General features: G+C 48.3%; 2 protein-coding genes across 3 annotated transcripts in view; both read left to right on the forward strand.

The window, feature by feature from the left end:
• The window catches only part of LOC102654165 (transmembrane protein 132C), a 47,972-nt gene that overhangs the window by 18,250 nt on the left and 12,169 nt on the right, over window positions 1-17,553 (forward strand). For both annotated transcript variants that reach the window (XM_006558510.3, XM_006558511.3), the window contains exon 2: window positions 12,129-13,224. In XM_006558510.3, coding sequence (XP_006558573.2) covers window positions 12,129-13,224 — 1,096 coding nt within the window. The remainder of the gene's footprint in view (window positions 1-12,128; window positions 13,225-17,553) is intronic.
• Window positions 9,734-11,169, forward strand: Pla2 (phospholipase A2). Its single transcript, NM_001011614.1, is given in 4 exon segments — window positions 9,734-9,979; window positions 10,061-10,220; window positions 10,772-10,921; window positions 11,037-11,169. Coding segments are annotated over 4 exon segments (504 nt in total). The 5' UTR covers window positions 9,734-9,867; the 3' UTR covers window positions 11,119-11,169.

Here is a 17,553-nt window from a genome sequence, read left to right on the forward strand (position 1 = left end):
TATCACCCACACATACTCCCTAGCTCAACTTTCCACCCGCGTTAAGTGCGCCTCGTGATCAACCCTATGCCGTCGAATTATCCCCCCCCCCGTTCACGCTCTTCAATTAAATTTTCCCCGAGATAGTAATATATCGTTGCCGTTGGGAAAAAGTAGCAAGGAAAAAAGAAAGAGGAAGGATCGTCCAATATGTGGAACGTTGGGGAGGGGGAAAGGGAATTTTTTTGCGGCGAAAAAAAATTCCATTTCGATTTTTAACCCATCCGTCTGTGGGAAAGTACGCAACGGGGGATGCATCGTCCTCCCTCTTTTTGATTTGCTAATCAAAATTTTGCCCTTCGGCCTCGATCGCTGATTTATCATCGGCGGAAAAACGCGAGGGAGTTCGCTGCGGTGGTGTGTGGTCACATTCGTTACGGTTTTATTTGTTTCGGCTGGGGCCGAGAGAGGCGACGATCGATCCTCGGCGGCGTCGCAGCCGCCGCCGCCGCCGCCACCTTCCGTCGCCTCTTTCTCTTGGTATCTCGGTGACTTCGCCTCGCTCTACCTACCTACCTACCTACCTACACCAACCTAATCGATACTCGACCCGTCTCGTCTCGATTCGATTCGCCTCTCCCTCTCTCTCTGAGAGACGGCGACGAGGACGTCACACCGTCTCGGACCGGGTCTTCCACGGGATCTTTTGCGTCTCAGCCGCGATCTAATCGCTCGATCGCGCTCCGAAGCGTACTCAGAATTCCCCCTGTTGACCTTCCGCCTCGAACGCGGTTGCGTAATTATCGAACATAACCGGATGCTAAGGATAATACCTCTAAAATCCTCTTTCCTTTCCTCCTCCTCTTCTTTTTCTTCTTCTTTTTTCTTTCTCATTTTTCTCGACCGACGATGTCGATTCGTTTATCCGGATAGATTTTCCTCCTCCCATTTTCTCGCGACGGCTTCTTTTATTGGCCGCAGGGCTGTCGTCGAAGGCGAATTCTTCCCTCCTCCTAGTTAAAATTGATCCTTGGATATTAAACCGGGTACCTCTCCACACCTGGCAACAAATTTCCTCCAAGAGCTCTCTCTCTTTCTCTCCTCTCTTTCGAGCGATGCACAATGTAAAACGGTAATCTTGTTTCCCTAGCGTCGGATGATCAAAGAAAACGGGGGTGGGAAGCAGCTTTGGTGGAAAAGAATAACGAAATTACATTTCGCAATTTCGCTTCGGCGGACAGAAGTTGCCGTTCTGATGGGAATATTATATATATATATGTATAAATTGGGGCAAAGTTATCGTGCATTGATACATCGACGCTTGTTTCAACGAGGAGGAATAGAGGGACGCGTTTCTGAATTGATTGAACGCGCGAGCTTTTTTTCGTCCCGTTTCGTTCCACCCACGCTTTAATTGGCCGACATTACGTAAGGGCGGGCTAATGCGCGCATCAAGATCGCGGCCTCTCCGACTCTAATGCGTTATGAATTATGCGCTCGAGGGTTAAGTCCCTTTTAGTCCCTCGGCTTACTTTGACGAGCCTCGTCGTCCTCCTCTCGTATCATTATACGTTCAAGTAGAATTACCAGCGCCGCCCGCATTTCCTAGCAGCGCGGTTATTGCATAATTTCTCTCGCCCTGTCCCTTTAAGCCTTTGAAGACAAACTCGCCGCCGGTTTATGCGAAACACTGCACGCGCCGCTAACATCTCGCCTAACGTCTCTTCGAAAAAAAAAAAGAAAAGAAAACCTTTTTTTAACGCTTGGAAAGATGTCTTATCTGAAATACTATACTATATATAAACGTAGTATATATTTTCAAATATTTCTTCCCGTATCAACACGAAGGATCGAGAAGTTGATTCCAATCGAGTTTAATCTCTTTCTTCTTCTCCTTTTACCATCCCTCGCTCTGTCGAAAAGATCGACAGCAAGTTGCAACCGGTCCCGTTTCGAGCATTGTTGAACCGACCGCCGCCATTCATCGGTTAGCATCCATCGGTTTCCTTCTATTTCCGGCAAAAGGAATTACCGTTCCTCCTCGAGGAAACGTGCTTCGCGAGACTTATCTGGCGGCCGGTTGCGCGCAAGTTAGCGTGACGGGGAAATGGGTGGGTGCATCTATTTTCGTTCCCCGGTCACGTAACTACTATGCGGACATACATTATGCGTTGCTACTCGGGGGTATTCATCGAGGTTGCGGCTTACACCTCGCAACGCTCCGTCCCGAGCATCGACGTACGTGTACGTAACGCAACGACTCACACGAAGCGTCCAGGAAGCGGGTTTGTACACGCGTGTTACACGCCCGTCGGCGTAATTACGACGGATCATCGGAGGAGGTGGAAAAAGTTGGCTTTATTTTTTTTTTCCCTTCGCCCCCGATTTTTACGCTCGGCTAACCCTTCGCCCATTTATCTCAATGGAGGATTATCAATCTTTTCCCTTGACCGCCGTGACCCTTCTCGATCGATCTTTTCTCACGAATCACCGCATCAACCTTGTTTCGATTTTCAAATTCTCGTCGTCGATCGATCGATCATTTGAAATATATATATATATATATATACGTATTTTTACAGGGCCTTCGTGTTTCGAGGCTCGGACGCGTGCGCCGCCGTGCTTCTTTCGCGTATTTATAGCTTATTACAGAGGGGGGGGGAGAGGGCAGTAACTTTGGTACGAAATGACGTATCGCGCGCGATAAGAACTGCCGCTTGTATAACCCCGTAATTTATGCTATGATAATCGAGGTAATAAAACGGCGGCGCAAATAAAAAATTGCGCTTTCCCCAAACTTCTTCTTCGTCGGCCCGAGGCGGCGACTTTGACGACGATCGTTCGCCCCGCTCGTCAAACATTTTTAATTAAAACTTGTTCTCGCTCGAGATGACTTCTCCTTTTCTTTATCCTTTGAACGTATTCCCCCAACGAGTTCCTCCACGGATCGTTAATTATTCCGCTCTTTGATTATTCTTACCACCCGCCAACTGTCGATTTGTTGCGTTCGTCGAATTACCTTTCGGTTGCCTAAAAATCAACACGTGTCCCGCACGAGTCTCAACTTTCGTCGCAACAAATTTTGTTTCTTCCTTGGAACAAAGGAATCGATATATAATTAATAGTTTGAAGAGAAAAGATGTTGAAAGTCGAGAGAAATCTCGTCTTGAGTTAGATACTATCTATTTCACGACGAATTGAAGCTCGATAAGGTTCTCGAAGGAGGGTCGAAGGGCAATATCGATAGGCAGTTGGACGAGGCTGATTATTTCCCCCGATTCCGGCGCATTCAGCATACCACCAACCGCTATTAGCTTCTGTTGCGACGCCAAGGCCGTTCCCTTGGGGGGGCACCCTGGAATTGCTTCCGCTCGCTAGCTAGCATTCGTGCTAGCTTTCGATATTCATGCGGACAAAATGAAGGAATACGTATATATGTATAAAACGGGGGAGGGGAGCCGTTCGCGTGTCCTTTTTCCGTGCTCGATGCCGGTTGAAGAGCCACTCGTCCCGATCGATCGATTGGAAACTATTCCCGGCCATTACGGCGGAGTGGCGATCGGTGGGAGAAGGACGACTTGGGGGAGAGCGTGGCTTGGACGAGGACGACGAAGCAAGGAGGAGAGAATGCAAGCGGGCGGCAACCATTCTCTCTCTCTCTCTCTCTTTCTTTTCCCCTTTCCTCGTGCGCCGCCAGCTCAATGCACCGCGATTCATTATGCACGAGACGCAAGATCTGTTCAAGGAGGAATTACGTGTGTGCACGCGTAACCGAGCGACAGTTGGTGATAATGATGGCCCAATAACGGGGAACAAAAGATACGAATCGGGGCTATTTTCGACGCGCCTCGAGGGCCTTTCGACGCGATTCTTTCTTCCTCCATCGCTGTTGTCGATTTCCCGTGTGCTCGCCTGTAATAGAAAGGGTTGTCAAAGAAAGATGCTTGGCGTTTTTCCCTGTGTTATTAGCCCGTCTCTTTTTTAGCCCGTCTGATTTCTTTTCGAGCGGATTTTTTGCTCGAGCAGATTGGAAATTCGAAGCGTGGAATATGTATATATATATATTATAGGGGAAAATTTAAGTGGATAAAAAGTAAATATCCATTTTTCATCCGGATCAATTCGTCTCTCAATATTTGCCCTTTCGATGGCTTTCCTTTCATCCGCGATATTTTTCTACCGATACTGCCAGGGTAAATAATAAATACCGTTTCAACGTGATTTCACCGTGATCATGGATCGAGCATGATGGGAAGAAACGATCGGGATCGTGGTGGAAACGAAGGGGACGCGTTAAATACAATTTGCGAGCGCACGGTCTGTCGTTCTTTCTACGCGGGAAGAAAATTTCTCCACGTAATCCAAATACATTTTTATCGACGAGAGGTGCCGCGCTCAAAGGATTGCTTCAAAGCATTGGTCGATGTCGAAAAGGATTCGATCGAGAACGGGAGGGAAGGGAGAGGAGAAAGAAAAAAATACAAAAACCGTCCTTTTATGGAAAACATCAAAGAATCGGGGGGGTTTCGAAATTCGAGGGAAAAAAAAAAAGAAAATTGAAATTTCCCTCCATCCATGTATCGATAGCGAACGAGAGCGTTGATATCGAGATCCGACGTTCGAGAAACGTTGTTGCTAATCTCTCCCCTCCCTCTCCCCTTCGCGTCAAAGATGACAGAGAAGGAAGATATTTACTGCGCCGAACAGATCAAGATTCCATCCTCGTTCCCATACATTTTGAAACAGTATGCCAAAGCGGCGATTCGAACCCAACCCTATGATCTTTTGCAATGGACTTGCGCTTATTTCCGTGCCCTCGCCAATTCCGAAATCCCTCCTGTCAAAGTAAACGATCTAACCTTTTTTTCTCTTCTTCTCCTTCGCGCGATTCTTTCGAGGCCTTCCTTCGTTCCTTTCGAAACGAAAACAATTTCTTCTTCCCGGTGGAGGGAAAAAAAGAGAGATCGAAAGAAATTTCGAGCGGAAAATTGGCGTGTGGCGTGTTTAATCTCTGGCTGGTTTGTTTGGTCGGAGCGAATGCTGACGTAACACATTTCCACATCCCTATTATCTTACAAAAGGGATGATTAAAGTTTCAACGGACGTTCCTTCTTCTCCCGTACACTCGAGCAGCGTCGTTAATTTTTTTTTATTGCCCCCATTGTACCATTACATGCACGCATCATATCTTATTCCTGTACCGCGTAATTAAGCAGATAGACGAATGAATCAATTGAATTTAATTATCGTTACGTTGCATCATCCTCGCTGCTGATCGAATGTACTCGAAAAAAAAGGAGGAGGGAGGGATACGTTCGAGTAGTTTTTCGTCAATTTTATATATTCTCTAATCTATTATAATTCTCTGGATATTTTTTTTTTTTTTATTAATTCGATCACAATTCGATTAACCGGGTTAATCGAAATAAACAAATCGATCGGTATAAATTATTTCTCCCTTTTGATCGTCCATCTCCCTCTTCCACCAACGTTTCTCTTTTAATTTTAATACATCGTAGAGAACGTCCGTGACCGGAATAGACTCGGGAATAGAATCCAGTTACGGGAGCCTTGAACTATCGGACTCTCCTATTTTTCCTATTTTTTACTCCTCTAAACAGAATTTTTCTCCTTTCTTTCTTTCTTTTTCTTTTTTCTCTTCTTTTTTTGCTCGCGAGGGTGGCGATGGCCGAGACATTGCCTGCGATATTTTTATTTATACTCGAAACTATACGCGAGGATTCCTCCCTTATTTTCCTTTTCTCTTTTTTTCGTAACAAATCTTTGAGAACGAAGCAAACGGTTGCTCGAACGGAAAGAGAAGATCGAAAAAATTCTCTTCATCTTCGATTATTCTTTCGTTTACTTTTGAAATCTACGAACGCCCTTTCTTTCGCTCGCGTAAAAAAGAAAGAGAAAAAAGGATCGATCTGCCTATTACACTCTCCCTTCCGTAAGGGAGGGTGTTAACTTTTACCGAGTTACGAGGATCGTCCATGACCCGAAGCGAAGGCTTGGATCGATGGTTGACCAGCCGTCAACATCTGCCCGTATTTTCTTAGGAAAGATTGGAGTATCCCCCCTTCACCCACCCAACAGGTATCACGCCTGGCTTCCTGAAGACCCTTTTGAACGTGTTCAATTTCGCGGAGAATGTTTGCTTGAAGGCCATGCTGGAGAAGTGGCGGGGCCTCGCTCTGCCCGACAAGACCCTTTTCCAGCTCATGCTGGTGGGCAAATTGTTGGACAAGAAAGAGTGCGACTTTTACAAATTTCTCGCCATCGCTTGCGGATTCCTCGGTAAGGTAAGACGAAGAAGAAGAAGGAAAGACACGTATCTCTACTCTATTACTCGAAATACTCGAAATAGGACATCTCCCTCTCCGCCTAAGCTCTTTCATCCCCTTCGTTTGCCATCTTTATCATCGCGTCTTAAGTAGGATACTTTTAGAAACGGTCGTTAATCGATCTGATATTCCTCTTCCCCCCTCGGCTGGGATCCCGTGATTGATGAAGCGTTTTTATCGCGCGGGTGTATCGCCTGGCACGGATAGTGTTATTTTTTTCTCTCCTTCTTTTTGCACCGCGAACGATCAGCGGGGACAGTTCTTCTCGCGCCGAGAAGATCGTTTTATTATTACCGCTTAATACATCATTTCCTCCCAGCGAGGAGGAAAAAATTCGAGAACGGATGCTCGCTCTTTGTTCCTCCTGGATTCGCGGAATTTACAACGGCAAGCTTTTTTACAGGGAAAAGAGAAATGGGGGGGAGGAAAAGACATTCTAACCGGTAATTAAATTTTTTCCTCTGGAATGAAACTAGCGAAACGGGACCGTGTTATCGGGGGGGGATGCAAAGATCGCGTTTCCTTCTCAGGATGTATTTAATTCACGGACTTTAATTCGAATCGATGAATCATCGTTACCGGTTGAATTAAATTAATCACCCGCCATTGTTGCCGGCCCACAATTTCGCCGCGATTCACGGCGATGGTGGTGGCAAGCGATAGCAGTAGCGGTGATAGTAGTAGTAATAGCAGTAATGATAGTAACAATAGTAGTAGCGGCGATGGTAGCAGTAGTATTGGTAGTACACCCTTTCTGATTTCCTCCCTTGCAGAATCTATTCGAAACGATGGTATACGTGTGCGAATTGCTGACGGAGGAGCCAGAAGGTGGATCGGCGATGATACCTCTGCCGACCTTCATACATTTGTACCAATATCTCGCGGAGCTCGATTGCAGCGGTAGATATTCCTACATGGAGGAGAAGGTCGAGCCTTTTCTTCCCTGCGTTTGCGATTTCAAGACACCCGAGCCGAGCTTGGAATCCGTCGAGGTTTTTAAAAACCATCCTTTCTTTTCTTTTTTTTCCCCACCGTCGAATCGGTGACGAAAAAAAAAAAAGAGAAAAAAGGAAGAATCATTCGAATAATGCGTTTCGAGAAACAAAAAAAGAGAGGAAAAAAAAAATGTCCAGCAGTTAACGTTTGATTTGTATGCACGAGATTATCGACGATCGATGATTTCGGGATCGTACGCGATTAATGGGACGGGAAAGGGAGTGCAAACCTGACCGGGGCGAGCTGCTTCGTCGAGTGCTTCCCCCCTCCTCCATCGATGACCAAATATAATTTCGTTAATAACGCACCGATGCGAGTGGAAATCGCGCGCAATAGAAACGAGGCCGGGGGAAATAATTACTTGATGCGTGGAACGCCGGGTGTTGGCCCTTTCCATCCACCCACCCCCATTCGCGTGGACGGCGAATCGCGGCCGCGTAGCGCAAATTTACAGTACGTCGTTCCGATTGTAGCATATTTTAACCACCCTCCTCCCTTCCTTCCTTCCGCACTCCCTTCCCCTCCTACTCAACTCAACAGTTCGAAATCGATCGTGTTCGATACTTGCCCCGACACCTTCGACAGCCCTGTTTTTCCTCTCTTCCTCGAGCGACGAACGAACCACCGGTGTTTCTTCCATTTCCTTTTTCTTCTCGATCGAACTTTAGGACGAGATGAAGGAGGAGATCGTGTACGAATACGTGTCTACCGAGACCCAATCGGATATCATGCAACTTTGGACGGAATGCCCCCTTCCCCTCGAGGGAGGGGAAGTGCATCAGGTGACGCCTGTTCCGGACTGCAGCGAGCCTAAATCGACGGGTCGGAGCGGGAATCCGAAGGTAAAAAGGCCGGGCGACGATGCGTGGAGATATCGCGTATCGCGGGAGCGGATGTGGTGGAAAAAAAAAAGGCGAGGATAAAAGAGGCTCTCGATAAAAGCGTTCTCGCCGGGGGTTAATCGTGGCTTCGAATGCTAAACGCCGCGTGCACGGATCGAAATCTGATTTCCCGGCCTCCGAGAAACGTTCAAATATCCCTTTAATTTCGTTTCGATTTTTCTTCCTCTTCTGCCAACCATTTCAAAAAGGAACGCGTTCGAAAATTTTCTTTTTATCTTGACAGCCTCTTCGAAACGAACGTGAAGATCGATGTGTATTAAAAATATTCGCGATCAAGTTTATCAAGTTATGAGCGTATTGACGTTCGCGTTAGAATAATTTTAGCAAATTTTTCCACATCGATTTTCGCAATCGAAAATCAATCCTCCCCAAAGATTCGTGAGTATATCGATATAAATTATCGTTGAACGTTTATTAACGTTTAGAGCGCGGGTAACCCGACCGTACAATACGATGGAAAATTCACCATTCCCGAGTATATCCATCACATGGATTTCCCTTACGAGAAAGAGGAAGAATTCTATTTCGGGGAGGAGGAGATGGAGGAGGTGGTGCCGTACGAAGAAATCTACGATTACGAACCGATCGGTCTCGGGGATATCCTCCGCGGTATTTGCGAGTGCATGGAGCCTGTTATCGAACGCATACCTACACCCCCTCCCATCGACCCTTTCATCGAGTTTCTGGATAAAATGAAACAGGAGGTGAAGGAGGGCACCGTGGACACGTATTTTCTCGTGAGGGGGATCGGCCCACCCGTCACGGAAAATCGTATTACGGCGGTTGGCCTGTGGCTGGCAGATTGCGCTCGTCGCCAAGAGGGGCTGGTCGGGCCGCGAAATATCAGGCACTTCCTTTGCCCGGATCTCGACGATCGCCTTTACGACAATCTTCCGACTTGTTACAAGTGATGGCCGACCGATTCCATCCCGTATATGCATAATACAATGTCAAATGTGAACGAGAAAGAGAGAAAAAAAAAAGTATTTATCCATCCATCTGTCGTATTTTCCTCGAATTTTCTTGCTTGGAAACGGAAAGAGACACGTGTTGCTGCGAAATGGGGATGTACTTTCCCCTGTACGTTGGATGCACACGCGTCCTCTCCTCCCCCTCGCTCGTTGGAGTGCTCCCTGGACTCGTGATCGAATCGTTAAACGCGATCGTGAGCGCGGCGATCGATAAAACGTGCACGGAAATATGCGAAAGATAACACGCGATCACGAAACACACGCGCGTACGCAGGTTGTTTACATTTTTAGGCAACTTAGGCGCATAAATTTATGCACATTCTAGATTTACAGGGCTATTTTAGATTCTTGTCGGCGACACTTCGTGGACAGATTCGAATTCATTAGCCTTTCCCTCCTTTCCGTTCCTCCGTGTTTCAAATTTTGTAGCGCCCGATTATCAGGGCGTAATTTTCACGATTAGAAACTGGGTCGTAAAAAAAAAAAGGGGGGGGAAAGGGCTTTCTCATATAAGATGGAGGAACGGGCGCACACGGTTGTGCTCTCGCGTACTCTGTGAAAATCACCGGAAGGAACCGCTTTTCGCCTCGCTCCTCGACCATTTTCCATTCAAAGAGGCTCTCCTTCCTCTTCTTGTAACCTCCGCTTCCCTTCTTCTCCTCTTCTCCCACGATGCAAGTCGTTCTCGGATCCTTGTTCCTTCTCCTCCTCTCTACCTCTCACGGATGGCAAATCAGGGATAGGATCGGGGATAACGAGTTGGAGGAACGGATAATATATCCAGGTAAGAGAGAGCGATTGATAGAGGAGATGAATCGTCTCTTCACACATTCCTCTTTGCGTGATTTTCATTTTGTTGTGTCAGGAACGTTATGGTGCGGGCATGGTAACAAGTCGTCCGGCCCGAACGAGCTAGGTCGGTTCAAGCACACGGATGCATGCTGTCGAACCCACGACATGTGCCCGGACGTGATGTCAGCTGGTGAATCGAAGCACGGCCTGACCAACACGGCCTCCCACACCAGGTTCCCTTCTCCAGCCTCTCTCTCTCTCTCTCTCTCAGCTTTCGCTCCTCTCCCATTTCGCGCGGCTTTCTTTCCAAGAGCCACTTTCTTCCCCCCTCGAAAGCGAGCTCTCGACTTTTCAACTTTTCACGCGAAAACGCAACCCTTTCTCCCCTTTCTTCTTATCTACGTTGGTGGACCCACGCGAGAGGGTTCCATTCCATTCCGACTGACGGGGCGGTAACGATCGCCGCGGTTAATGCCGGCCTCGCGTGAACGCCCACGCGGAATTTTTCCTACCGATCGAATTGCCCACGGACGTGAGAAATTGCGAGCGATTAGGCGTAACGCCGCGCGCGAATTGTAGGCGTGACTGGTGGCCGGCTGCCACCTCGCATGAATCACTCGTGAATATCGAGCGTGCAGCGGAAAATGAAAGGGTCGGAGAGTTCTTTTCTTTGGAAATTTGCGAGGAGAAGAGAGAAACGTTGTTATTATTATTTTATTATTGTTATTATTATATAGATGGAGAAGATGGTAACGAAAGAATATTGGGGGATATTTTCCAACAGGTTGTCGTGCGACTGCGACGACAAGTTCTATGATTGTCTTAAAAATTCGGCGGACACGATTAGCTCGTATTTCGTAGGGAAGATGTACTTCAATCTGATAGACACGAAGTGTTACAAACTGGAGCATCCTGTCACCGGGTGCGGTGAGAGGTAAGTGTGTGATTTGCGTTTGATACGAATCTTTCGAATCGTGTGAAACATGTGAAAGTGAGACGGAGAATAGTTGTTTTAACTTGATTTCAACCTTTCCTGATGATCCTGGTAGAACCGAGGGTCGTTGTCTTCACTACACCGTGGACAAAAGCAAACCGAAAGTGTACCAATGGTTCGATCTTCGCAAGTATTGATAAAATTCACGGGGCGGATCTTGAGAGTACCACTTCGAGATCGTTTATTTATCGAATTCCAATTGTCAATTGATTTAATAAAATAACAGAATAATAGTTTTTGCGCAAAGGAATCTACCTAAATACCTGTATATATACATCGAAATATGCGGAGGGAAAGAAAAGGATCGCGGGCATCTAAGCAAGGATAGAGAGGACGAGTAAAGATAAGCGAGCGGAGTCGAATTGGCCTCACCTTTCCGCGCGTTCTCCTCCATTTCTGGAGGAGGGTGGCGCGGGCAGCTGGCGCTTAGCGGAGGATTTGCCCGGAAATTTATGTCCGGATCGAGCGCAGCCGCGCCACGCCTCACCTCCCCGATTTACAACTTCTCCCTCCGCCCGTGTGCACTCTCCGACGCGCATAAGTACACGAACTTTGTTCCCAAACCGACCGAGTCAAATTTCCCAGCTACGCTTTATCGAACAAGTCTGTCCACTTGACTCTCGACTTGATGGAAACCGATGCCGATATAATAAAATAAAACCTCTCGTTTTATATATATATATATATATATCCGTTGATATTTCTACACGACTTTCCACTCGAACTTTTCTTTATCCGAACAATCTTTATCGGCAATTCCCGCTTCAGCCTCGAGATTCCCCTGCGCAATAAGCAGAGCAGGCCTTCGAGATCGGGTCGAACATTGTTCCGAGTTTCTTTCGGACTTTGAAAGTGGTTCCACGTTATAATTTAACGCGTAAATTTTGAGAATTACTTCATTTCTGTACGAAACATCGTTGTGCCACGCAAGGGTAGATTTATCGAGAAAAAATTACCAAGAAAAATGGGCGCATCCTGTAACGAGATTCAGATTCGAGCTCCTCGTGGAATCTGCTGTTCCTTTCCGTTCTTTGGAGATAAATCCTTTTTTTTAAAATTATCCCACCCTCTTCCTTTCCCTCCGCTCCACGATTGACCGCCTTTTGTAACCCGAATTCTAATTCGAACAATCGATTGGAATTTTCAGACGTGGCGGCCTCGGTGGAGGTTCACTTCGAGAACAAAGATGGCGGATTTTTCCTGAAGCACATACCGAGGCAGTACTATCCCGTGAGGGGGGACTCGATCTCTGCGATATCCCCGTCGACGGGGACGCTGTCGAACAACGGGGGGGCCCCGTCGCCTGCACCGGGCTCGGTCCTCTCCATAGACAAATTCACCGTGTTTCAGACGAGCGAGCCCGTCTCGGTGCGGGCCACTTACGGCCCATTTAGCACGAAGCAAACCGTGCCCGCCCGTTACATAGTGCCGGATCCATTGGACGCGCTCCCCGGCCCGGAAACGAGGCGGAATCTCACGGCTGCGACGATTCTGGACGCGCAGGAGCTGGGCGCCCGTCACCTGGACATGTCCGCCCATCTGGTCGGGAGCAGCGTGCCTCGCGACTCGCCCGTGCTCAGAGTCCTGTTCCACGCCGGAAGCGAGGCGGGCGGAAGGCGCCAGTTGCTCCTTGCCCGCCATCAGAGAGTGTGCGTGGTCCTTCACGCGAGCCTTGCCGCCCCGTCGAGGAGCACCGTTAACAGGAACAACGGGAGGGCTTACTCCTCTTCGTCTTCCCCATCCTCCTCCTCCTCCTCCTCCTCCTCCGCTTCCTCCTTCTCGAGCTCGTCGTCCACTTCCGCTCTAACGGCAGCGTGCAGCCCCGACGGGGAGAACGGAGTTTGCCTGGCGCAGATCACCATACCCGCCGATTGGTGGGCACCGTTACCACCGCCGGACGCTTCCGGCCGGGTCAAGGTCGCCAAGAGCCTGCCCAGGCTCGTGCAGGTCGCCTACTCCGTGCTCGAGCCACGCACGGAGGAGGCAGGCTCGGCCGACAACGGGGCAGGCTTCTGCAGGCCGAGGGTCCAGATCCAACCCGTCACGCCGCTCGGTCAGGTGCCCCTCGCTCCGAACCGGGCCGATTACAAGGAGCTCAAGGCCGACGATTCGCTCACTCTTCTGGTGCCGCACGGCCCCCTCTACCCGAGGTCCCGGCTGCACGTCCCGGCGTTCCTTCATCCGTCCAAGACCACCGATCCGAGGCAGGAGAGGGCACCGCTCGTCATCGCAGTATACCTTAGGTGAGAAATTATTTCCTTGTCTCTTCTCTTCTCTTTCTCCATTGCTCGGTAGAGATATATTTTAAGACGTTTCTTCCAATTTCTCCCAATTCGCTCTCGTTTCTCGCGTTGGAAAAGTGATTACGAAAATTACGAGGCGTTTTTCTCAACGGGGAGAATTTGGAAGATAATTTTCGCCCCCCCGTTTCAAGTTCAAGATACTCGTTGCTTGTACGTATATATATATACACTACTTGGCAACTTCCATACCGTTTTTTCGGTATTCGAAAGCTCGCGATGAAATATACCGAGCTCGAAATTCGCTTTGTTCCTTTTTTTTTTTTTTTTTTGCTCGCGAACATCCTCGAAAACAGTTTCGAAACGCGCCTCGGGGGCGAGGGCGGAGAGTGGGGGAGAAACTAGGGCGTGGGAGGGAGAGAGAGGGAGGGAGAAAAATTTTCTAATTGGACGAATTGTCGAGCAGCCCTCCGCGCAAAGTTACAACTTTTCCATTGTTAGTAAACTCCCCGACAGTTTCCTCCCCGGCATTCCGCTCGTGCTCGCATAAGCGAATCGTGACACCGGCGCAATCGGTATCCCATTACTTGGACCAGTTTCGTCGTGACCCGAATTCTCGCCAATTCGGTTCGAGATCGGCTCGATAATTGCCATGGTCGAGTCCGACTCGTGGGGAGGAGGTAGTAGAAAAAAGGGAGGAAAAGAAACGATTAAATTCGTGTCCCGTCCCAATTTTTTGGGGAACCATAGCGTCCCCTCTTCTCTCGTGGAAGAAAGAATCGTTGCTTCTTCCAAGAACGAGTTTCCTCCCGAAATTCTTCTTCCTCCCGAAATTCTTCTCTCTCAACGTACGAATCGGCTAGGATGGAATCAATTTCCTCCTCGGGGCAATTTTTTCCCATTTTCGAATCGTTTTTTTGGGGGAACGCGGGGGATCGCACGTGCGCGTGATCGATATGCGCGCCGGAATGGGAAGATCGTATCGAGAGAATAGATTCGCGTGGAAATATTAGAATTTCCTGGAGGGAGACGGCCCGTGTCGGGAAACGGATTAAACCTTATCCCCTAACGAGAAATCTGTTAAAGGTGTCGCAATCTTCTCGCGTGGAAATTCGAGGGAATTTGGAATTTCGTTGGAGAGCGCGCTTCGACCTTGCCTTGGATAAAAACTAATCTTCTCTCGCCCGCCTTCGGTTTTTCCCTCCTTCTAGTCTTATCTAAAAAGAGAGAAAAAAATTAGTTGATTTATTTCGCGTATCGCGGCCCCGACCTCCTCCAAGAATCGACGTTTTATTTTTGGAACCGAGAAGCGGAGGAAGGGGAGGTATTATCGGGTTCCACGTCAGTCAGGAATTTCGTATAATCCGACCGCTCCCGGCCAGACATTTACCGTCGTTTCGAATTCGCGGATCTTTTCTCTCTCTTTCTCGTTCGGTTTCGATTCGTAATTATCGGTCGAATTATCGGTGACACGTTGCGAAGCTTAATCGAGCGAACGTTCCTCGCGGCGTGTTACGCAATCGAGCGGGACGCGTCGTTTCGTTTCGGGATCGATCGCATCGTAGCAGTCGTAGCAGTCATTGAATAAATTGTGGCCGTAGCCCGACATCGGCCGTTCATCAACGCCGATCCAACGGAAACCTGCTCTTTCTCTCTCTCTCTCTCTCTCTCTCTCTCTCCAGATAACAGCCGCTTTGCACGTCGCCGATTTGTATGTAAATGCAGGCCGATCGCCCCGCGGAAATAACTCCAAATCCAACGTTTGTAATTGCACGTCGATGCGGCGTTTCGTTTCGTCGCCGTTTCTTGGCGCGGGGAAAGGGGGAGAGAGAGAGAGAGAGGAAGAGGGGAGGTTACAAAGGGTGGCGAAGGGCTGCACACACCCTTTTGCATCGCCGGTTCTTTTCGAACGAACCGGGCTCCACCCTGGCTGGGGGGACCTGGCCAGCCTTGTCCCTTCCCTTTGGGGGAATGGATGGCCAGCAGCCATCTTTCACGAGTGAATATCGCGACCGAACGCAACCCTAATTCGGGGCAAACGCGAGGTTAACTTAATTAGCTCGGCTCGCTCGAGGGGGTTCGTTCGAATAATCGGCCTCGAACAGGTGTAATTCGATTTGGAAAAAGACGAGCTCTCTCTCTCTCTCTCTCTCTCTGTAGGTCGGTGTTCCCGTTCCCCTTGACCAAACCCTATCGATCCCCCGAGCGCAGGTCCGCGGGGTTGGAAACGGAAGACTTATTCGGTCCGGTAAATCGAATTCATCGAATTCCCTCGTTTCGTCGAATTAACGATCGTTCTCCATAAATATTCGCCGATATTTCTCCTCGCTGTTTCTCTCCATATATCGATCTCCCGGAATGACTTTTGTTCCTCCAATAATCGCGTATATACACCGTTATATATACGCGGAAAGAACGAACGCGCGTGAAGGGAGAAAAAAATTTCAGTTCCAATTACTATTACTACTCGTTGGTGCTCGCGTGCGACGAAAAGGAAAAGAGAGAGAGGAAAAAAAAAGAAAACGAGGATATTACCTGACCCGAGAAATAACGACACGCAGAGACATCACACGAGCATTGAAAATTGTAACTGCGCGTTTTCACCGTCGCGAAGCGGAAACGAGGATCACGTAAAATTCTCCCCTCCTCTCCCCTCTCCCCTCCTCGTCGAAAATTCCCTCGTCTCTCGATCTCGTAAAATAAAAAAGAAAAAAGAAAAAAAATGCGCCTCGTAGGCAAGAAACTCGATGCACGGCTCCCTTAAACGAACCGCGAAAGATACGAGCCGATACCTCGCGATTGGGGAGAGGCGCGCGGGGGCGAATCGCTGGAGGGAAGAGGAGCGCGGCACAGAGATATTTATCTGGCGTGGCGTCGGATAGACGGCAGCCATCCTCGCGCATCGTAACTTCCACCGTAACTCCGACCCCGTGACCCGGTCACGTAACTGGAGCGTGAATTCTCGGGAGCAAAGACTCGAAGAGAGCGTAGGCGAGCCAGCGTCGCGACGCCAGGCAAATGTCCTTTCGAGTGACGGCCAACGTCGTCGAGGTTTTTTCTTTCTTTCTTTCTTTTTTTTTTTTTTTGGTATCGCGCGCGATATTTGGCTCGTTCGATCGTACGTTTAATTTTGCTCGTATTGGGAGCGAATTTTTTCGAACGAGATCAAAAGAAATTTTTTTTTTTTTTTCCCCATCCTCTGCATATCCATACAGATGGACGATATATATATATATATACATATGAAATATTTTGGTTTGGAAACCGCGATAATAATCGCGGCGAAGAATTTCCTTTGACGCGTTTAATTACGACGGGGATTAACATTTTTATTTTCTTTATTATCATCCTTTCGACGAAGAGGATTAGAGGGTGACGCGCGCGCGATTCCGCGTGTAACACATCACGCCTCTAATTAAAACGCATTAGCGGACCGGCTTGGCTGTCCCGCTGCCATTAATCCGCCGTTTTCAGGCCCGTTTTAATTACTCCAACCAAGAGATTTCTCGTTATTAATCGTCCCATTATTAATCGCGATCGTCCCTCTCCTCGATCTCCTCGTTTTTTAAATCACAATCTCTTCGTCGCGACGATTCTTCGTACGGAAAGTTTCTTTTCGAGTCTTTCGTGATATCGGCCATGACCGATAACTACGCCACAGGCGATGGTTATCACTTCGTGGAACATACCATCATCGAGGCGAGACAGAGAGAGAGAGAGAGAGAAGAGTTCGATCGATCCGCCCTCGCTCTCTTTCTGGCAACTCGAATTCCTTTGATTAATTTTTCAGCTCCCTTTCATTCTTTCACCGGATTTTTTTCATATCGATGTCAGCCAGCGTCACGTATTCGATGTATCTTTGTTATCGCGGATGCGACGCGCGGGATGACCCTCGACCCGTAATCGAATCGAACGAGCGAAAAATATTTTTCAAATACGCAAACAAGAACAGCCGGATTTTCTAGCGGAGGGGTGTTGCTCGAAATCGAGAGAGAGAGAGAGAAAGAGAAATAGAGAGGCACGTCGAGTGGTGGACGATCGACGGCCGCGTATGCGCGCCAATGCCTCGAGAGGAGGGGGGGGAAAAAAAAAACAAAAAAAATATCGTAGGCCGTCGAAGCAAACGATTTGTCTAAACGCGAATAGCCAGCTTCACCTCGCCATATTTCATCGAGCTGGAGGAAATTCAATTTCCAATCTCGGTACTTTGTAATCGAGAGGATAAGGCGGGCCGCGGGGACGAGGGGTAAGGAGGATTCGAGTTGTATTTCCATTTACGTGCAGATATCGCGGATAGGATGTTTCTTTCCTTTCCTTTTTTTTTTCTTTTTT

This window comes from Apis mellifera, linkage group LG13 (assembly GCF_003254395.2).
Source record: "Apis mellifera strain DH4 linkage group LG13, Amel_HAv3.1, whole genome shotgun sequence".
Lineage (NCBI taxonomy): Eukaryota > Metazoa > Arthropoda > Insecta > Hymenoptera > Apidae > Apis > Apis mellifera.